Source organism: Rhincodon typus, chromosome 6 (assembly GCF_021869965.1).
Source record: "Rhincodon typus isolate 14 chromosome 6, sRhiTyp1.1, whole genome shotgun sequence".
In the NCBI taxonomy this organism is placed as follows: domain Eukaryota; kingdom Metazoa; phylum Chordata; class Chondrichthyes; order Orectolobiformes; family Rhincodontidae; genus Rhincodon; species Rhincodon typus.
Genome location: NC_063337.1, coordinates 2163943 through 2187020, shown reverse-complemented (window position 1 = coordinate 2187020; position 23078 = coordinate 2163943). Strand labels below are relative to the sequence as shown.

The 23078-nt window shown below is 42.6% G+C and overlaps 1 protein-coding gene across 2 annotated transcripts in view; it reads left to right on the top strand.

The window, feature by feature from the left end:
• The window catches only part of xrra1 (X-ray radiation resistance associated 1), a 138721-nt gene that overhangs the window by 99733 nt on the left and 15910 nt on the right, over positions 1 to 23078 (top strand). For both annotated transcript variants that reach the window (XM_048597640.1, XM_048597641.1), the window contains 7 exons: positions 713 to 858; positions 1059 to 1163; positions 4122 to 4408; positions 8827 to 8879; positions 10851 to 10976; positions 12606 to 12696; positions 21780 to 21898. In XM_048597640.1, the coding sequence (XP_048453597.1) occupies positions 713 to 858; positions 1059 to 1163; positions 4122 to 4408; positions 8827 to 8879; positions 10851 to 10976; positions 12606 to 12696; positions 21780 to 21898 (927 nt within the window). The remainder of the gene's footprint in view (positions 1 to 712; positions 859 to 1058; positions 1164 to 4121; positions 4409 to 8826; positions 8880 to 10850; positions 10977 to 12605; positions 12697 to 21779; positions 21899 to 23078) is intronic.

Genomic DNA, 23078 nt, shown 5'->3' with positions numbered 1-23078 from the left:
AAAAAAACATTTGGATAGGTACATGAATGAGAAGAGTTTAGGGGGATGTGGACCAAATGTGGGCAGTTGGAACTAGCTGAGTAGGCACCATGGTCAGCATGGCCCAGTTTGGGCCGAAGGACCTGTTTCCATGCTGTATTACTCTATGACTCTATAAATCTTACAGTCTCTTTTCCTCTGTTTCTATGTTTCTAGGGAAATCTGCAACCTGATGTCAAAATGGCATCCCCATCCTCTTCTCCATGGCAACAGGAAACATGTTAGTCTTGTACTTTAATAGAAATGCTGATCAGCTACCTTTGATCTTAACTTCCTTTCATCTTCAAAGTAAAGGGATAATTTAAGCATGACTATTTACAGCTTGTGACTTATAACACCTTTCTGGTACTCTAGGAGACTTTGGATCTACTGGATGTTGACCTAGAAATAGCTGTCATTGTCTCCAAATGTAAATATGTGACACCTCCTTTACAGTGAAACCTGGTCCTCCTTTCACCCCAACAATCAAACTGCCTAGACTTTACTCAGACAGACTCCAATACGTTACATAACCCCTTTCATTTACCATAAATTTAAAGATAGAGATCCAAACGCTTAGAAACCAAAGATATAGTCCAAAAACATCACAATCTTGTACATTTCACAATTGTAACACAATAAGGATTGTCTCTTCTTCTCCTTGTAACTGTAAATTTGTGTTCATATGTTTCAGGTGCTGAATCTGTCCTATAACAAACTGTCTAACACGGACATTCTGACACTGGGGATCATTCCTCAACTCAAAATTCTCCACCTGACTGGCAATAATCTGGACTCATTTCCCCCAGATCTAACAATACCCTATGATGCCTTGGATCGGTATGTGTGCAGAGAAAGGTTAAGGGGTAAAAATGGGGTGTGTGGTGTGTCTTTTAATGGTGGTGTTCAGATTATGGAAGGTTTTAGTAGATTAAATAAGGAAAAATATTGAAGATCATCAGTCTGGTTTGATGTATACAAAGTTCACTGACTATTTCTTATCACTTTGTGTGTGTGTGTGTATGCGCGCATGTATGCAGGCTTGAGAACCCTTTGCCGAGGTTTTCTGCACTTGAGGTTCTGATGTTGGACGATAACAGCTTATCTGACCCCTGTGTGTTTTCGAGTCTGGCCAATATTCACAGGTAAGGTTAATCATTGCATCAGCAATCAAACTCCTTCCTTCTGTCTTGCAGAATATTATGCTTCCAGACCTTGCTGGTAGAGTGTAGTTAGCAGGCTTTATTCACAGACGGATGACAGATAAATACCATGTTGAGAGATTATAGCATTTCAATTTTATCAGGCTGGAATTTAATGCCCTTTGCCTCCAGAGGCAGGTTCAGGAGCCAAATGGCTCAGGGGAGGGTGACTGATGTAATTGGGTGGGAGGCTGCAGAATGAAAATCTTCCTGTCTTTCCATCTACATCTGATGAAATCAGGAGGGGAGGGGAGTCTCAAAGGCAGCTATCCTACCCAGACAGGAGTGGTTTCCTAAAGGACGCCATCTAAGGGTCTCATCCCACTGCCACTAAACTTCTTGCCACCCAGGCAAAATGTACAGCAACTGTCCATGATGAAGATGGTGAGGAGATCTCTTGCACTTAGGTACCATGTGCCCAATCAAGGGAACCAGCATCAGAAAAGGGTGACCCTACAATCCCCACCCTCCCAGTGTCCATCTCCCTGCAACCCCATCCCAATTTAACTTTCTCTGGAGCTTCCATTGGCCCAACTGCAGTCCCAGTAGTAGCCAACATGCCCGGTGGTACTTCCAGCCTCTGATTGCTCAGTAGCTGCCGTGATCTTCACCCTGCACCCTTTTGTTTTCTTATGCAGAGAAATCATAAAGTTACTATTTTCTACACCAGACTGTTCTGTGATCTTGTGGAGCTGAAGGCCTTAGCAGGACGTGGGGGATTTCCTGCTACTAGGAAGCCACATCATTCCATCAGGGCTCCCAGAGATTGAATCTGGGAGGTGCCACCTCATTTTGTTTCAGAGCTTGAGCCCTTCGTTGTGCACATTAAATTTCTGCAGGTTCACTAACTTGTGGAAACCATGCACCTTTATGCAACTAGCTTTGTCTACTTCAACCACACAAGATAAATGTTATGTTTCAGGAAGGATAGGAAGCTGCAGTGGTTAACAGTGACAAGAGCTTTATTAAGGAGATGTTCACTAGATAAGGCAGCAAGCCTGACCAACATCTTTCCTACCAAAATGGCTGATGATGTCATAATGACATCATGTGATAGTTTAATATACTTACGTAAATACACAACAGTAAGATCTCATGATTGGTTTCTTTCTGAATCCTTTGAGGACAAGTTTTGTGAATAAGTTACCTTCCTAAACATCCTCTCAGTAACTATACTTAACTGAACCCTCTGTCTATGTTTGTTACACCAGCCTAAAATTATACTATGATCACTTATGGTCAATGCTGTCCCTGTCCCTCATTTCCATGCATTAGCTCTGGAACTGAACAAGCACTGAACATTTTATCAGATAGCACTAGAATTATCCTGCTAGGCACTTAACATCTAGATGAAAATGATATCTTTAGTTCACTGTTCCAAATAACTTTCTGACCTCCTTAAAAACATTACCTTTGCAGCACTATCACTACACATCTATTTCACCTTTACTTTAAAATCTAAATTCCCAGATGTTAATAACACACACCTTTATCACAATGTATATAAAAACACGGCAGTCCTTGCATAATTCTTGGGAATGCCACTGTCCTGCAAACTTTAAAACAACTGTTCACCATGACTTGCTGATTTCTGTCCTTTATCTCTTTTTTATCTTCCTATTCCTTAAACCCCAATTTTGTTCACAAGTCTTTTTGTGTTACTTTGTCAGAAGTTTTCTTAAAATCCATTGAGTCAAAATCCACTGCTTTCCCTTCATCAGCCTTCTCTATTACAACATCAAACTTTCAATTAGATTTGTCAAGGGACATGATCGTTTTTAAGAATAAACCATCTTTTCTCCTGTGTGCTATCATGTTTAACTTAGAAAGCATAATCATCAATTATTTACATATCTTGTTCATAGGAAAATGCATTATTCATCAGGTGAATGAGAAGGAAGTATGTTCCTGGAGAGTCAACAGGGATGTAGTGTGAAGGTTAATGTATAGGATTAGTCTATCAAAACATATGTAGGATAGGAGTTGCGGAAGTGAGGGTGGTGATGGGTAGTTGTGGGTGTTACTTTTAATTGCTGCTCCCTGTTCTTAAGAAGTATGAATGGGTCAATTTTGAAACGAGATCAGAAAACTAAATCCAATGTGGTTTGTGTGAGGAAAAACTAGATAATGTAGACTGTTTTATTTTCTCCAGAACCGAAGGATAGGACCTGAGCCTGAGAATAATCTGTAGAAAGCAATATTTCAGTGAGTGAGTGATGTATTGTTCAAATTAAAATTATACATACGTAATTCAGAAAATAACATTTTGTTACATGGCCTATGAGTAAGTTGAGGTGTAGTGAGTGTACTCTGCTTGAAATAAACAGGTGACGTTAGACCAATGGTTCACAAAGCACTCCTTTCTTGGAATTTTCCTCACCTCATATCTGGATCTGTTGTAGACTCATTAATAAGACATTGATCTCTGTAGTTAGTCAGCAACTCCTTTTATCATTGTATCAAGTGACTGCTTGATTGCAGAAAGAGAAGTAGACTTTTTTGTCATCCAGTAAATCCTGTATTTCAAAGAGAGAGGATCACAGAGAGATTAGTCAAACCAAATCCTTTCTTCACCACTCCAATGGGCAGTTCCAAAAGATCCCCATTCTCCTAGCCTTGTACATCTTCACAAGCAGGAGGTGAGTAACTAGTTGAGAAAAGAGAAATGGAGGTCTCTCTGTTCCAAGGCACCAATCCTCATTATGCATCATCATTTCTTGTCATTGAATTACCTGACCTTCAGTGTAGGGCTGAACATTTCACTTTTGGTTTCTCAATAAAATTGTCACCTGCCCCTCCCACACCACCCCTCCTGCCCCACCAACCCCACCGCAAAGCTCACCCTTTAATCCACCTGCAATATTGTACCTTACCAGTGTTTTCTTTTTCAATGTTATATAGCTTAAAGTACTTAAACCTCGACAAGAACAACTTCACTGGGGTTCCCTACCTGCAGCAGATGGCACTGTCGCTGCTGGAGAGGACTGAAGATGATCCACTTTGCCGGTCCATTGTCAACCAATTCAAACAGCCCATTCAATGTCCAAAAGGGGAGGAAATGGAGACTATTGAGTTTCAAACTGATGTTGAAGCCAGCAGAGAAAAGCTAAAAATGACTGAAACAAAGGAGAAAACAGTGGAAGAGATAGGAAAGAAGATGGAAGAGTGGGAAAATAATGTTACTGATGGTGGGTTTATTTTACAATTTGTTTTTCATCCCTTTCCCTAAATATATGACCACAGATGATGGCTGCCTTCTGATAGCAGAGTGAGCCTGGAAGAGAAGGATTGTCAGAGATGATTTGACAGTGGGAGGCCAGTCCACTTGCCCTTACCCAAAGTCCACTGTCTGCACTTTATAACACTAGATAAGGGACAAGAGTCAGGGTTGTCCAAAATCCTACAGCAACACTCCAGATGTTTTTACACCATTTAGGACAAAGTTCATTTGATTCAGATCCTATCCGCCCCTGGCTGCAACATTACTGCAATGTGTACAAACCACAGAATGCATTGCAGCAACTCACCAAGGCTGCTCTGATGGAAATCATGAATCTGTGCCCACCACCTCCTTGGCAAACAAGAGCAGCTGGTGCATGAGAGCACAGCTACTACCAAGACCTTTCAGGTAACTCACCATGATGACTTGGACATGTATTAGTCCTTCGTTTGATTGTCAGAGTCGTACAGTTATATAGCAAGGAAACACACCCTCGGTCCAACTTGTCCATGCCAATCAGACATCCCAATCTGACCTACTCCATTTGCCGGCATTTGGCTCATATCCCTCTAAACCCTACCTATTCATGTACCCATCCAGATGCCTTTTAAATGACATAATTGTGCTCACCTCCACCACTTCCTCTGACAGCTTGTCCTATACATGCAGCTGAGCTCATGATCGAACTGCACTTTTGCCATACAGGGACAGGCAATGAATAACAACGTGTAAAAGCTACCTCTGAAGAATGAATTTGACATGTCCCAGAGCATTAAACACTGGTCCAACGTCCCATTGTGGGTTAGATGGCCGTGTAGAAAAGTGGGGGGTATTTAATCAAGCAGAAGTATGGCATTGAGTGTCCACTGGCTCCCGGCATCCAAATAGATTAAGTCAGTGGTGGGAGGATTTATGGACTGTCACTACCACTTCCACCCCCAGCAAAAGCATCTCAATTTCACTGGTATGAATAGAGCAGCAGGCTGGAGACTCGCCATGCATGGAGGGGGCACCCAAACAAGTTTGGGGTTGCTTTCAGGTTTCTGAGGTTTAGGAGGGTTACCCATCATTCAACAGCACTCAGTGCCTAATTGCGGGATCCAGTAGCAGGAAGGTTTTTTGGCGACAGACTGCAGCTTCTGTGCTGAGTGTCATCCCCCTGTGTTTGCTGCAAAACCAACCTTAGTCCTCCAATGAATCCAACCCCTCAAAAGCACCCCCAATCCTACAAGCTATTATTCATGTGGCCTGGGATCCAGTGATGATCCTATATCTCTGGTGGATGCCATACTGTCTGTAGTCAGTAGCTGCCCAGTGACAAAGCCATTCAACAAAGCCGCTGGACTGGTTGCTCTTGGTAAGTAGGGTGTCTTTCCCTAGGGTTTTTAATACCAGTAAAGGCCTTCAGTGGCCTGTCAAGTGTTTGAGGGGAAAATGATTTAGCAGGCCTTCTGAAAAGAGGGCATGGGGGATTTTGGTTGTGGCACCTACACAAGATTCTGCATGTTGAGTTCAATACCATAGTGTCCATTTATAAAGCCCTCGCATTACCACTGAAGCATCAAATTGCAAAGTATTTTAGATCCTGGTCCTCTGCCTTCCATCCTCCTTTCTTCCTATGACAAAAGGACTTCCAGCCAGCACAATCCCTTATTCTACCATTTTCTTCAATTACAAATACAAAAGTATGAGAGAGCATACAATCAAAACTGAGGGAGTGCTGCACTGTCACAGTATCAGTACTGAGAGAGTGCCGCACTGTCAGAGGGTCAGTACTGAGGGACTGCTGCATTGTCGGAGGGCCAGTACTAAGAGAGCTGGTGTTGTTTGAGGGTCAGTGCTGAGACAGTTGGTGCAGTCTGAAAGTCAGTACTGACGGAGTGTGGAGTTGTCTGAGGGTCAGCACTGAGGAGGTGCTACACTGTCATAGTGTTAATACTGACAGAGTGCTGTTCTGTCAGAGGATTGGTACTCAGGGAGTGCTACACTATCAGAGGGTCACAACTGAGGGACTGCTACACTGTCAGAGGGTCAGTGCTGAGGCAATGCCGCGCTGATGATGGGTTAGTACTGAGGAAATGCTGCACTGATGGTGGGTCAGTACTGAGGGAATGCTGCACCGATGGTAGGTCCGTACTGAGGGAATGCTGCACTGATGGTAGGTCAGTACTGAGGCAGTGTGGAGCTGTCTGAGGGTCAGCACAAAAACCCTCCAGTTTTGGTAACATCCTTGTAAATCTTTTTTGCACCCTTTTCAGTTAATAACATCCTTCCCATAATAGGATGACCAGAATTGTACGCAGTACTCCAAATGTGGTCTTACCAGTGTCTTGTACAGGCATAACATATGTCCCAACTCCCGCACTCAATGCTGTTACCGATGAAGGCAAGCATGCCTTCTTCACCACCCTGTCTACTTGTGATGCCACTTTCAAGGAACTATGTACATGGACCCCAGGGCCCTACAATTAACAGTGTAAGTCCTTGCCCTGGTTTGTCTCACCAAAATCAACACTTGGCAGTTATCTAACTTAAACTCCTTCTGCCTCTCCTCGGCCCACTGACCCAGTTGGTCAAGATCCCAGTGTACTCTTAGGTAACCTTCTTCACTGTCACTATACCACCTATTTAGGTGTCATCCGCAAACTTACTCACCATTCTTCCTATATTCTAATCCAAATCATTTATATAAATGATGAAAAACAGTGGCACTGATCCTTGCAGCACATCACTGTTCGCAGGCCTCCAGTCTGAACAACAATCCTCTGCCACCATCCTTTGTCTGCTATGGTCAAGCCAATTTGTACCATATGGCTAGTTTTCCCTGGATCCCATGTGATCTAACCTTACTAACCAGTCTACTATGAGGAACCTTGCCGAAGGCCTTGCTAAAGTCAATCAAGACAATATCTAACCACTCTGCCTTCATCTTATCTTCTTGGTCACTTCTTCGAAAAACTCAATCAAGTTTGTAGGACACAATTTCCCATGCACAAAACCATGCTGACTATCCCTAATCAGTCCTTACTTTTCCAAAAAGTATGTATATCCTGTCTCTCAGAATCCCCTCCAACAACTTTCTCATTACTGATGTCAGGCTCACTAGTCTGTAGTTCCCTGGCATGTCCTTGCAGACTTCTTAAGTAATGGCACAACATTAGCTCCCTCTAGTCTTTCAGCACCTTACCCATGGCGTCGACGATACAAATATCTCCGCTAGGGGCACAGCAATCTCTTCCCTAGCTTCCCACAATGACCTGGGATACCCTTGATCAGGTCCCAGGGGTTTATCTACATTTATGCTTTAAGATGCCCACCACCTCCTCATCTCTGATGTGGACTGTTTTCAAGACAACACTATTTATTTCGCTGAGTTCCCTAGCTTCCATGTTTTTTTCCATAGCAAATACTGACGTGAAGTATTTGTGTAGGATCACATCCATCTCCTGTACAATTGCAGCTCCAACAACAATCAAGAAGCTTGACATCATCCAGGACAAATCAACCCCCTTAATTGTCACCACATCCACAAATACCCACTTCTTGCACCATGAGCTCAGTAACATCAGTGTGTACTATCTACAAGATGCACTTCAAAATTAGACAGCACCTTCCAAAGCCAGGACCACTACCATCACAAAGGACAAGGGCAGCAGATACATGGGAACACATGTATGTGCAGGAACTCCTGGGTCAAAATCCTGGAATTCCCTCACTAAGGGCATTGTGGGTCAACCTACAGCACTTGGACTGCAAGAGTTCAAGAGGGCGGCATGGTGGCTCAGTGGTTAGCCCTGCTGCCTCACAGAGCCATGGACCCAGGTTTGATTCCACCCTTGGGTGACTGTCTGTGTGGAGTGTGCATATTCTCCCCATGAGTTTCCTTGGGTGCTCCGGTTTCCTCCCACAGTTCAAAGGTGTGCAGGCTAGGTAGATTGGCCATGCTAAATTACCTGTAGTGTTCAGGGATGTGTAGATTAGGGTTATAGGGGGATGGGTCTGGGTGGGATGCTCTGAGGGCAGTGAGCACTTGTTGGGCCGAAGGGCCTGTTTCCACACTGTAGGGATTCTATGATCTCTATGATGATCTCAGAAGGCAGCTACCCACCACCTTCTCAGGGGCAACAAGGGATGTGCAATAAATACTGGTCCAGCAAGGGATGCCCACATCCCATGAAAAAATTTTTAAAAGGTGAGCTTGTCATTGGTGAGAATTTGCTATGTCTTTCCGAATTTCTGTGTTATTTTGAGGACACTTCAGAAAACGATACTTGATTAGTCATAAAGTGCTTTCTGACAAAATGAGTTTGTGAAATGTGAGTCTGTGTTTCTTTCTGTCTAACTTTGCATTTAAAAGCTTATTCATGTTCTCTGCATTTTCTTTAGTGACCTTCACTCACAGTGACTCGGAGTCAAATATTCCCTTTCCCGCTATGCAGGTAAGATATCCTGAGTGGGAGGCAGGGCATATTGTTGGGTGTTTAAATTTCTTAAGAATGGTTGTGGTAGCTTCATATTTTGGCACTCTCAAGGACTGCAGCAGATCAAGAAAGCAACTCACCACCACATCCCATGGACTAATATAAAAAATATAAAAGAAACTCCCAGCAGGAATCAGGGACTTTGTAGAATGCAGTTTTCTGAGGTGTGCTCTGCTCAGGAGTTTAATTTACACAATCTTCCGCCCAGTATTATAATCTTTCAAAGCAAAATGAATGTAGGCACCACCACCTGCAAGTCCTCCTCCAAGCCATTCAACATTCTGACTTGGAAATCTATCGTCCTGTTCCCTCACTGAACTGTGGGGTCTGTTGTGATGGATTGCCTCACTTCCGGGTTTCCTCCGTAGTGGAATGTATATGTATTCCATATGTATATACCCCAGAGTTTAAAAACCAGGCGGGAAAACACACACACGCTTCATCGGAGGCTGCACTGAGGATGTTACCAAGCATGGTAATGAAACGTCTGCGGAACAACAAACCAGCTCGGCGAGCCAACCAACCTCAACACCCACAACCCGAGCTGCAGATCTACTCCAAAACCTTGGAGACAGGTAGATGTCTGGCACCAAGAGGCCATTTTGTCCAGTGTGTCTGCACTGGCTTATAAAGAGCTGTCTGTCCTATTCCCACTTTCAGGCATGCTCCATAACGCTGTAGGTTATGACATCTCAGGTGCATTTCCAAATTTTCTTTTAATGCAACGAGAGTTTCTATCCCATCCCACTTTCTGAGCTCCAGACCCATACCACTCTGTGAGTGAACAAATTACTCCACAATTTTCCCCAATTCTTCGACCAACTCCCCTGTTATTGCCCTCTCACTTAGTAGAAACATATTCTTTCTACTCACTCTATGTTTCACCCTTTCATAATTTTACACGTCGTAATTCAATCTCCCTTCAGCCTCTTTTCATTCATAGAGACCAACCTTAACTTACTCAGTCTTTCCTCATCGCTACAATTCTCCATTCCTGACAGTGTCAAATCTCCTCTGTGCTCTCCCTAGTGTAATCACAACCTTCCTGTATTCCAACGGTGAAGACTGTACACAGTGTCACAAGCCATTTTGGAAAGTGCACTCATACTTGAGTTCCACTATTCCTGGAATCATCACAAAAGGTAAAATTTAATCGACGTATTCAAAGTCCCCAACTTACCGGTCTGATGGATTCAGCGTAACAGAGAACACTAACTAGGTTTCTGTACTTAACAAGAAACTACTATTTGTTACAAACAAATCAACTCTAACTACAGGAAAACAAAAATATGAATATCAACATCACTGTTCTAGATAAAACTATAACCCCCTTCTTAAATCCTTATGTACCCATGCAGACAGACACAAACAAACAAATATGGGTGCAGGAAAAAATTACTGGGGGACATATTTTGATGACAGCTTTGTTCTTCGATTTCCTTATTTCAGATGCTTTTATTATTTGCGGAAGACACAGGGTAATTGGCATACTAATTGTGAGTCTTGTTGTTTAGAGGTAACAACTTACAGGAAGTGTGAGAGAGAATATTCAGCTGTCCTCCAGACTTTGGTTACTTCACTCCAAGTTGAGAGAGAGATAGAAAGCAACCTTGTTTTTCTGCAGTCTGGAGGCTTCTCCTCCTGTATTGTAAGCACTTAAGCTTTTCATCTGCTCAGGAACCAATCAGAGAGTTGCTGTCACTCTGAAGAAGAGTCATATTGGATTCAAAACATTGACTCTGTTTCTCTCTCCGCAGATTCTACCAGAATGCTGAATTTTTCCAACACTTTTTGCTTTTATTTCAGATTTACAGCATTGGCATTTTGCTTTTATTGTGATACTAGTTATGATTGAAGTGGTGTATAATGTTCATTTTTAGGATGTTTGAACAAAATCAAAATTATTCTCCTCTCTTTCCTTTGTTTCAGGGGCAAGATAGTTTGGAAGAATTGCTACAGCCTCCCAAAATAAAACCAATGTGTTTTCTGAAACAGAAGAATGAGTTTCTCCCTCCATTCTCAGGGCTGAGTCACCTCAGCCTTGCAAAAAATAAGGTAATGTCTAGATTCCATTTCAGTTACTCTCATTCCCCTTTGTCCTTTAGTTTTTCCCTCAGTTATCTGATTGCATACATGAGGATTGATGGCAAGAATTACAGTCAACTCCCTAATTCTACCCATGGTAAGTTGCTACAGACAAACGATGATTGTGGGCCACCAAGTTGCATCAGAATAATTCTGGACATTTGAGATCTAGATTTATTGTAATTCACACTGCAGCTGTTTCAGTTTAATGTGACACTTTCCAACTTGGAGAGTTAGTGGATCATTGATATAAGGATCAACATGTACAGTCAATCATTGGATTATGGATTTTTTTCTTCACTGACAACTGAAAGAGATAAAAACGCCACAAGCAGGTACAACAGTGCCAACAGCCAACCCCTGAGAACAGTCTCTCTCTCTCTCTCTGTCTCTCTCTCTCTCACTCACTCACACACACACACACACACACACACACACACACACACACACAGAGTTTTTGATATATGGCACCTGTATTTGTTCTATGTAATAAAATATATTAAAGTACAACATACTGATGATCCTTCAAGAGCTCATATCCAGTCTTCTGGTCCTAGCTGGTGTAATCGGTGAAGTAAGGAAGTTACGATCACCTGAAGAATTCTTTTGATTTAGAGTTAGAGATGAGCAGTAAATGCTGGCCTAGCCAATGATGCCTACATCCCATGAGCAAATAAACAAAATTAATATAGATACCTATAACTCATACAGACTGTGTGTAATGGGAGATAGTAGGAACTGCAGATGCTGGAGAATTTTTTTCTGATGGAGGGTCCAGGCCCAAAACGTCAACCTTTCTGCTCCTATGATCCTGCTTGGCCTGCTGTGTTCATCCAGCTCTGCACCTTGTTGTCTCTGTGTATAATGGGGTTTGTTTTATTATGTCATTGACCTGATTTAGTTGGGTCTTAGCCAGATATTTCAATCTTCCTAGTCCTCCAAATTGGCAAGGAGAGTAGTTTCCTGCTAAAAATAAAATAAGATACAAAAGTGAGTTCTGCCCCCAAAACCTCTTGTTCTGTTTTTGAATTCAGTTGTAATGGGACAGGAAATGTATCTGAACTGTTGCAGTTTATGAATCCATGGAACCATTATTTCAGTGACCAAATGGTCAACCTGTAGAGCCAGTTCACTATTTATTATTACATGGATTAGGTGTCACTGGTAAAATGAACATTTGTTTCCCATCCCCTAATTGCCTTTGAACTGAGGGGCATTGCTAGACCATTTCAGAGAGCAGTTAATGTGGGACTCTGGAATACTAGTCCAGTGAAATTAACACTGCAACAATACCTCCCCCAATTGAATAGCTGTTTCAAAGACCCAGCACAGGAATGATGAGCCAAGCGGACTCTTTCCAGTCTTTGAAGCAGCTTTAGTTGCCCTTCCCTATTCAGCTGCTAAACTGAGCCAGAAAGATGTCGGGATGGGGAGGACCATAAGGTGAAAACCCTGTAGACTCCAGATTCAGGGTATTTTCCTCATGCACAGCTAAGCCTTGGACATCACTGGGACAGTGCCAGGTGGAAAAACACATGGAAAGACTGCACATAACAAATGGGTCCCTTTTATTTTTTGCTTATATGCTTTCTGTTGTAGATAACGGATGACGAGGAACTGTTAGCTGTTTGTCTCTTTCCGGCACTCAACAAACTGACCATCTACAAAAATCCTGTTGCCTGCTACTCCGGTACTGCATCTTGTTGCTGCAGCCATTTATCCTCTTGAGTTAATGGGATCTTCATACAGATGCACAGCAAGTACCAAGACATGAGATTTCAATTCTTACCCCCCGACTATAGACAAGCTGTTTATTTCTTAGAAATTAAAGCACTATCAATCACACAATTTTTGTTATCACCAGCAAACTTCTTAATCATGACATCATACATTTAAGTCATTGATATGGAAAGCAAGGCATTAAGTTTCAAGTCCTGTAGAACTCCATTGGAAATTACCTTCCAGTCATAAAAATATCCATTAACCATTGCATATTGCTTCCAGTTGCTGAGCCAATTTTGGATTCAACGTGTTATTTGACCTCAGACTTTTATGTTCGTGTACGTGCTGGTGTTGATACTTCACATGAGCCTTCCCCCCGTATCCTTCTGTCACTCCTTCTGTTCCTTTCCCTCTCACGGGCTTACTTCCTTGAATGTACCTTTACTCTTTACCTCAGCTATTCCTGTGGTTAACAAGTTCCACATTCTCACCACTCTGAGTAAAGACATTTCAGTTGGTATTATTAGAGACTGTCTTATATTGATGGCTCTGTTTTTATATTTTCTAACGCACACCTTTGAAGAAGATGGGACTTGAAACCAGACCTCCTGACTTAGAAGCAGGGACATGATCACTGCTGCACAAGAGCCCACGCCCACTGGTTGTGGTTTTGGTTTCACGTGTTTTACATAAATTGTTAAACTTCCAAAAAAAATTGAATGGCAATAAGGATGTCCTGAATTAAGTTCCACTTTGAAGTGTGTACATATTTGAGGCAAATGGTCCACAGTGCAGTACTGAACAAGGGAGTTTTGCACTGTTAGAAGGACAGTCTAATTTTAATTCCATGGAATGTGACCATCACTGGCAAGGCCATAATTTGTTGACCATCTCTAATTGCCCTTGACAGCAACCAGACTGATAAGAACAGCAGATTTTCTGCCCATAAAGGTTCTTGCTGGTGAACCAGATGGGATTTTACTACTGGTAAAGTTTCATAGTCATCTTTACTAGCATTACCTGTCAATCCCAGTTTTTTTTTCATGATGAAATTTAAACCTCTCTCCCCAGACAATTAATCCTGGCTTCTGGATCACTAGTGCATTGACATTAGCATGACTTCCCTACTCCACTGATGGATGGGCAGGGAGTTCGGCACTGTTGGAGATTCAGTACTGAGGCATCACTAGACTTACGGTAGGGCAGTTGAGAGACTCTGCACTGTTGGAGGGTCAGTTAGGAGGAAACTGCACTGTCGACGGAGTTACTGAAGGAGCACATAACTGTCAGAGAGTCAGTACTGAGCTATTCTGCACCGTTGGAACTGAGGGTGTGCCCTGTTGGAGGGTCAGTACTGAGGGAATAGTGCAGCTGAGGTACTGAGGGACTGCTGCACTGTTGGAGGGGCAGTAGTGAAGGATTGTTGTACTGTCAGAGAGGGTCTGTACTGAGATGCACTGCACTGTCAGAGGGTCAGCACAAAAGGATTACTGCACTGTCAGAGGGTCAGTACTGAGAGAGCCCTGTTTTGTCAGAAGGTCAGTACTGAGGGAGTGACGCACTGTTAAAGGTTTAGAACTGAGGCACCACTGCATATTGGACAATCAACACTGAGGGAGTACTCCTTTTCAGGACGATGTTAAACCTTTCTGAGGTGACATTGCAGTTAAGGATTTAGCTTTTCACACCCCCTAAAAAGCTACCCTAGATTTCCTATTATCCATTAAACTTAGGAAAATTCTTTTTTTTTCAGTTTGATAATGGGATGTGGGCATCACTGGCTGGGCCAGAATTTATTGCCCATCCCTAATTACCCAGAGGGCAGTTAGGAGTCCATCACATTGCTGTGGGCCTGGAGTCACACATAGGCCAGACCGGGTATGGGCAGCAGAATTCTTTCCCTAAAGGACATTAGTGAACTAGATGGGTTTTTATCAACATTCAACAATGTTCTCATGGTCATCATTGAGCTCTTAATTCCAGATTTTCATTGATTTCGAATTCCACCATCTGCCATGGTAGGATTCGAACCTGGGTCCCCAAGCCATCAGCCATCACGTCCCAATCATTTCATGTTTCCTGTCAGTGAGTATAAAAGTTCCGATGGCTATTATTTGAATAAGAGTTTCAACAGACAGGCGGCAGCACTGTTGTGAAGACATATTGTGCAAACTGGGCCTGTAGTCTCTCGAGCTTTTATGAGGGGTGATCTCATTGAAACTTACAAAATACTTAAAGGGACAGGCAGGATAAATGCAGGTATGATGTTCCCCCATTTGGGAGTCTAGAACTCTCCTGCCATAAAACCATAACACCATAAGATGTAAGAGCAGAAATAGGCCAGTCAGCCCATAGAGTCAGCTCCACCGTTCATTAAGATCATGGCTGATCTGATAATGCTCAACTCCAGATATCTGCCTTTTCCCCATAACCCATGATTCCCTTACTGATGACTCAACTGTCTCTCTCAGCCTTGAATATACTTAATGACCCAGCCTCAATAGCCCTCTGCGTTAAAGAATTCCACAGATTCACTCCCCTCCTCATCTCTGTATTAAATGTGCAACCAATTCTGAGATTATGCTGTCTGGTCCTAGACTCTCCCACAAGGGGAAACAGCCTATCCATATCTGTCAAGTTCCATAACAATCATGAATGTTTCAATCAGGTCATCCCTCGTTCTTCTATGTTCTAAAGTACAGGTCCACTCTACTCAACCTCTCCTCATAAGACAGTTTCCTCCATGTCGGGTATTAGTCTAGTGAACCTTCTCTGGACTACGTCCAATGTCAGTATATTTTTCTTTAGATAAGGGGACCAAATCTGTTCACAGTATTCCAGGCTTGTGCCTTGTATAGTTTTAGCAAAACCTCCCTACTTCTATGTTCCATTCTTTTTGAGATAAAGGTCAATATTCCAATTACTTTCCCTATTACCCCCAAAATTGGATGCTAGCATTTTGTGATTCGTGGATGAGGACTCCCAAATCCCTCGATTCTTTAGCTTTCTTCAGTCTTTCTCCATTTAAGTAATAATCAGCTCCTCTGTTTTTCCTGCCAAAGTGCATAACATTATATTTCCCCATAATGTAATCCATCTAAACAGTTGCCTGCTAAGGCAACAATGGCCATTTATGCCAGCTGTCTGTTTTCTATCTGTTGGCCTCCTTAAGCCAGGCCAGTACATTACTGCGTATCCCATGTGCTTTAATTTTGGCATCGTACCTCCTGTGGAGGACTTTATTAAGTCTTCTGAAAATTCAAGTACATTACATCTGCTAACTCCCCTTAATTCTGTAAGTAATATCTTCAAACAATTTCAACAGGTTCATCAAACATGATTTCCCATTCACAAATCAATGCTAACCATACCCAATCAGATCATCACAATTTAAGCATCCATTTGTGATAGCCTAAATAATAGATTCTTGCATTTTCCCTAATACTGATGTAGTTTCTAGTTTCTCTCTCTGTTCATTCTTAAACAGTGGTGTGCCATTTGCTACCTTCCAATGTGCACAAATCATTCCAAAATCTATTATATTTTGGAAAATGATCACCAATATATCCACTATCTCCATCTCTTTCAATGCTATGGAATGCAGAGTATTAGGTCCCAGGGATTTATCAACCTTCAGGCCCATTAATTTCTCCAACAGAAAGGATTAATTAACTAATGCCAGGTTGGTCCCAGGAACCTAAACCAATGATCATTTACTGGAAGCCAGGGACTGTTTACCAGAAATCAGATCCTAATTCTCAAAGGGACCATCATCCCAAGTAAAATGTAGTTTATTTTTATCAAAAGCTGAAATAGACAGATTTTCAGTCTGTCAGGGAATCAAAGGACACAGGGAGCTTGCAAGAAAGTGATTTGTGCAAATAAGCCATGGTTGTATTGAATGACAGAGTAGGTTCAACTGGCTGTTTAGTCTACTCCTGCTCTTGTTTCTGATGTTTCTCCGCAGGAGAGTATTGTGCGCTGTGATCAGATCAGAGCTGTGGTTGAATGGTAATCTGCAGTGAGATTCTAAAGCAGGTGAAAGGCTGCAATGTTTCTAAGCTGTGCTGACCAGCATTGCCTCAGTTTAGGTCCCTAATCTGTGCCTGGTTAGTTTGAGCCCTGTTGGCAGTAGCTGCACCTTATTCTCTGGAATAGGACTTGGGAAAATAGAGAATTTTTGGGCAAATAAAAAAGGAAAGTTATTGGATGTCAACTAAATACAGGAAAAGATTCAGCTGCCTCTGCAGTTAGAGGAAGGATGGTGATGTAATGGTAATATCACTGGACTAGTAAGACTCATGCTAAGGGGTTTAAATTCCATTGTGGTACCTGGTGGAATTTAACTTCATTTCATAAATCTGTAATTTAAAGCAGCACAAGTCTTTTAAAATGGAAATAGTGAAATTGCAGTGCCAGCTTGTTCCTGTAAAGTTGAAAAGTGGTACCAAAGATTCCAGAGAAGCCTGGATAATGAGCAATATACAGGGTTGTATAAGGAAGAAAAGAGAAGCTCACATTCAGTACCAAGGGCTTAGAACACCAGAAGCCCTGGAGGTGCACAAAATATAAAGTACAATTTAGGAATATGAACTTTGGGCATGAAAAGGCACTGGTAGGTAAAATAAAGGAAAATGTTAAGGTATTTTATAAGTATATTAAGGGCAAGAGGATAACCATGGAAAGATTGTAAACCCATTAGGGACCTAAGGGGCAAACTATGATGGAACCCGAAGATGTAGGTGAGGTTTGATATGAGTGCATTACATCTGTATTCATTATAGAAAGAATGATGCCCATGTAGAATCCAGGGAAGAGGACCATGAGACACATAAACAAATTATGCTTTAGATGAAGGAGGTATTAGCTGTTTTAGCAGGATTAAAATTGGATAGGTTCCAAACCCAGAAGTGATGCACACCAGGCTGCTGTGGTGAGGGGTTGCTGGGGGTGCGCAAGGGAAGAGGTTGCAGGGGCTCTGACATTAATTTTTAAATCCTCTCCTGAAAGAGGAGGGGTTCAAGAGAACTGGAGGACAACTGATATATCATCATTCAAGAAGGCTGATGGGGATAAACCATGAAACTAAAGGCCAGTGAGTCTAAATCAGTCGTGAAGAAACTACTGGAAAAATTTCTGAGCAACAGAATTAATCTATACGTAAAGAGGCAGGGGCTAATCAAGGATATTCAGCATAGCTTTTTCAGGGATGATCATGTCAGACAGGTTTGATTGAATTTTTCAAGGAGGAATTTTTCAATTTTCAAAGACCAACAGAGAGCAACAAGAAAAGAAATAAGGAGGGGGAAGATTAAATCTGATGGTAAGCTAGCCAGTAATATACATGAAGACTGTAAGAGTTTCTTTAGGTATATAAAAGGCAAAAAGAGAGGCAAAAATGGACATTGGACCATTGAAAAATGACGGTGGAGAGATAGTAGTGGGGAACAAGGAAATGGCTGAGGAACTGAATACTTACTTCGCGTCAGTCTTCACAGTGGAAGACATGAGTAAAATCCCAAAAATTGAAGAGAGTCAGGGGGCAGAGCTGAGTATAGTGGCCATCACCAAAGAAAAGGTGCCAGTAAAACTGATTGGCCTAAAGGTCGACAAATCACCTGGACCAGATGGACTACACCCCAGAGTTCTAAAGGAGATAGCTAAAGAGATAGTGGAAGCGTTAGTGGTGATCTTTCAGGAATCGCTAGAGTCAGGGAAGGTCCCAGAGGACTGGAATTTTGCTAACGTGACACCCTGTTTAAAAAGGGAGTAAGGCAAAAGATGGAAAATTACAGGCCAATTAGCCTAACCTAAGTCGTGGGTAAGATTTTGGAGTCCATTGTAAAGGATGAGATTTCTGAATATTTGGAAATGTATAGTAAAATAGGGCAAAGTCAGCATGGTTTCATCAAGGGGAGGTCATGCCTGACAAGTCTGCTAGAATTCTTTGAGGAAGTAACGAGTAGGGTGGACCAAGGAGAGCCAATGGATATTATCTACCTGGACTTCAAGAAGGCCTTTGATAAGGTGCCACTCCTTTGATAAGGAGGCTGCTGAGTAAGATAAGGGCCCACCGTGTTAGAGGCAGGGTGCTAGCATGGATAGAAGATTGGCTGTGTGGCAGAAAGCAGAGAGTGGGGATAAAGGGGTCTTTCTCAGGATGGCAGCTGGTGAAAAGTGGTGTTCCACAAGAGTCAGTGCTGCGACCACAACTTTTCACTTTGTACATTAATGATCTCGATGAAGGAACTGTGGGCATTCTGGCTAAGTTTGCAGATGATACAAAGATAGATGGAGGGACAAGTAGTATTGAGGAGGTGGGGAGGCTGCAGAAGGATTTGGACAGGTTAGGAGAGTGGGCAAAGAAGTGGCAGATGGAGTACAACGTGGGAAAGTGTGAGGTCGCGCACTTTGATAAGAAGAATAAAAGCATGGTCTATTCTCTAAACGGGGAGAAAATTCAGAAGTCTGAAGTGCAAAGAGACTTGGGAGTTCTAGTCCAGGATTCTCTCAAGGTAAACTTGCAGGTTGAGTCAGTAGTAAGGAAGGCAAATGCAATGATGGCATTTATTTTGAGAGGACTTGAATATAAAAGCAGGGATGTACTACTGAGACTTTATAAGGCTCTGGTCAGGCCACATTTGGAGTATTGTGTGCAGGTTTGGACCCCATATCTCAGGGAGGATGTACTGGCCCTGGGGCGAGTTCAGAGGAGGTTCACGAGAATAGTCCCAGGAATGGAAAGCTTAACATATGAAGAACGTTTGAGGACTCTGGGACTATAGTTATTGGAGTTTAGAAGGATGAGGGGGGATCTAATTGAAACTTTCAGAATACTGAATGGCCTGGACAAAATGGATGTTGGGAAGATGCTTCCATTGGTAGGAGAGTCTAGGACCTGAGGGCACAGCCTTAGAGCAAAGGGAAGACCTTTTAGAATGGAGATAAGGAGAAACTTCTTCAGCCAGAGAGTGGTGATTCTATGGAATTCACTGCCACGGAAGTCAAAGAGTACATTTAAGACTGAGATAGATAGGTTCTTGATTATCAAGGGGATCAAGGGTTACGGGGAGAAAGCGGGAGAATGGGGTTGAGGAACTTATCAGCCATGATTGAATGGCAGAGCAGACTCGATGGGCCAAATGGCCTAATTTCTGCTCCTATGTCTTATGGTCTTATGGTGACTGGATTTAGGTAGTGCGGTGAATGTTGTCCACACAGACTTCAGTAAGACATTCGACAAGGTCTTGCATGAGAAGTTGGTTCAAGAAGGTAACAGCTATTGGCATTCAGGGCAATTTGCCAAATTGGATCCAAAATTAGTGGAAAGAGGCAGAAGGTGATGGTTGAAGACAATGTTCCTTGTAACATATATGCAGCCACTCCATCGTTCTGTACACAATGATCGGCATCAACATGTCAGTTGTAGCATTGACTTCCAGTTCTGGAATTTTCTGCCTCACATGAGCCTTGGAGGCCCATGCAGAAAGAAAATTAGAGAGAACACTGGTTGAATGTTGTTTTTTTCTGATGGAATCTTGTGTCCAATGGCATTCTTCAAGGTTTGGTACTGTGCCCCTTGCTCTTTGTTGTGTATATTGATGATCTAACCATGAACGTGGGAGGCTTGATCAGTAAGTTTGCAAATGACATGAAATTGGTTGCATGGTCAATAGCGAGGAGGAAAGCTTTAAACTACAGGACGATATAGATGAGCTGGTCAGATAGGCAGAATGATTGCAAATGGAACTTAATCCTGGAAAGTGTGAGGTGATGCACTTTGGGAGGATTAACAAGACAGGGAAGTACATGATGAATGGTGGGACCCTAGGTAGTTCAACAGGACCTTTGTGTGCATGTCCATGTATCCATGAAGGCAAGAGGACAGGTGATAAAATAGTTATGAAGCTCTATGGGATACTTGCCTTCATTAGTCAAGGTATTGAACACACGATCAAGGAAGTTACAATGTGGCAGTATATTACTTCAGTTAGTCTCAAGCTGGAGTACTGTGTACAGTTCTGGTTGCCACACTATAGGAAGGATGAGATTACACTGGAGAGGGTGCCCAGAAGATTCACCAGGAGGTTGTGTGGCCTGGAGTGATTCAGTTTGAAGAGAGACTAGATAACCTGGAATTGTTTTCCTTTGAGCAGTGCAGGTGAGGGGGGACCTAACTGAGGTCTATGAAATTATGAGAGACATATATGAGGGAGGGAGAAAGAAACTTTATCCCTTAGTGGAGGAATCAATAACCAGGGAGTGTAGATTTAAGGAAAAGAGCAGCAGGTCCAAAAGAGATTTAAGGAAGATTTTTTTCACCTTAGGTTACCTGGAACTCACTACCTGAAATGGTGTTAAAGGTGGAACTGTCAAAACATTTAGATAATCATTTGAAACACCTTAGTATACAAGGATATTGGCCAAGTATTGGAAAAGAGACTAGAGTAGATAGATGCTTGATGACTGGCATGGATGTAATGGGTTGAAGGACCACTTTCTGTGCTGTAAAACCCTATGAATCTATGAAAGCTAGTCTCAGTGATGGTGACTATTGCTATCACTGATTGTTGTAAAAACCCATCTGGGTCACTAACATCACTTAGCAAAGAAAACCTGCTGTCCTTACCCAGTCTGGCCTACTGACCCACAGCAATGTGTTAAACTCCTAATTAACTGTCCTTTGAAGCAGCTCAGCAGACTACTCAGTTCGAGGGCAATTAAGGATCACCAACAAATGCCTGCCCCATCAGCGACACAAACATCCTATGAATGTATGTATCAATGTGTCGAATAGTCAAGCTGGGATTGGTGCCCTGGGCACTAAGCAGCTTGCAATTCAACTCCTATTTATTTCAATGGACAGAGGTTCAATGACTGTGGAGAATAACTGTCTAGGTTTGTGATTTTGTGTGTGTGTGTGGGTGTGTTTGGAAGAAGGGATGCTTGTGCTGATTGTCAGATGGTGAATCTGTGCTGTTGATCATTTTACTTTGCAGGAACACCTTGCAATGACCTTCTTACACTGACTGTCTTCATTTTCCCATTCAGTAAAGCACCTGCTAGTGCTCTCCATGTTTCAGGACAGACTCGGGATTGAAGTGATCAGAAGCAAGCCCCAGTCCCCAGGGAAACCACCAGTCTGCAATGTCTTTAATCACAAGCGCAAGGTAACTTTGTTATATTCGTTCATTGGGTGCAGGTGTTGCCAGCATTTATCATCTGTCCCTTCTCCGTTCCCTGCCAAAGGTGGTGCTGAGTTGGGTTCTTGATCCACTGCCATCTATGTGTTGTAGTTAAAAACACAATGTCCTGAGGGAGGGAATTCCAGGATTTTGACCCAGTGACAGTGAAGAATAGGTGATTATTTCCAGGTCAGGATGGTGAGTGGCTTGGAGGGGAACTTGCAAGTGGTGGTGTTCCCATATATCTACTGACCTTTGTGGTAGAGAACGCAGACTTGGAAAATGCTGTTGAAGGAGCCTTGATGAGTTGCTGCAGTACTTATTGGGCAATAAATACATTCTGAGACATTTCAGAGGTTTATGGGAAACTTAATGGGTAGAAAAAGTGAACCAAGAAATTGTAGCGCAAGAGGACATAGGGTCAGGCTTATGGTAGACATGTTGGGTACTGCTATCAAGAAAGATTTCTCAAAAAAATGCATTTATGTGGCACCTTTAACATTGTAAAACATCCAAAGGTATTTTACAGGATAAAACAACATTTCACACCCAGCCATATAAGGAGCTATTAGGATAGCGGACCAAAGCTTGGTCACAGAGTCAGATTTAAGAATTAAAAGGTGAGAGAGCAGACAGGGTTAGGAAGGAATTCTCAGCAGAGATGATTGTCAGTGATGGAGTGATCCAATTTGAGGATGTTTGTGAGGCCAGAAAGTGAGGAATGTAGAGACCTTGCAAGGCTGGAGGAGGTTAGAGAGATCAGAAAAACATTCACTGCAGCTAACTTTAGTCAAAACTGACAGAACACAGGCTGAAAATCTGGTGGTATTTCCCACCAGCATCCCAGCTCTTTTGTGGTGGATTTTAACCAGCTACCTGAGTGGCCAGCAAATGTTCTTGCCTGAAACTGGCAGGTGCATTCTGTTAAATATTTGGATCAGGACCCGATGGGATTGGGGCCTGAGTGTACAGGGGGATCCTCACTTCAGCGCTGATTCCTTCCTGTTGCTGCTGCAAATCCCAGTTGCACATGTAGCTAGGCCCATGCTTCCCACTGTCAGGGCAGACTAGGGGTTTCAATCGCGTAGTTCACACCATTCTCACTGTGGTTTAAAATGGGGGCTCCTTAAGTTGCTTTGTGGACAAGTTACTCAAGTGTTGCCAG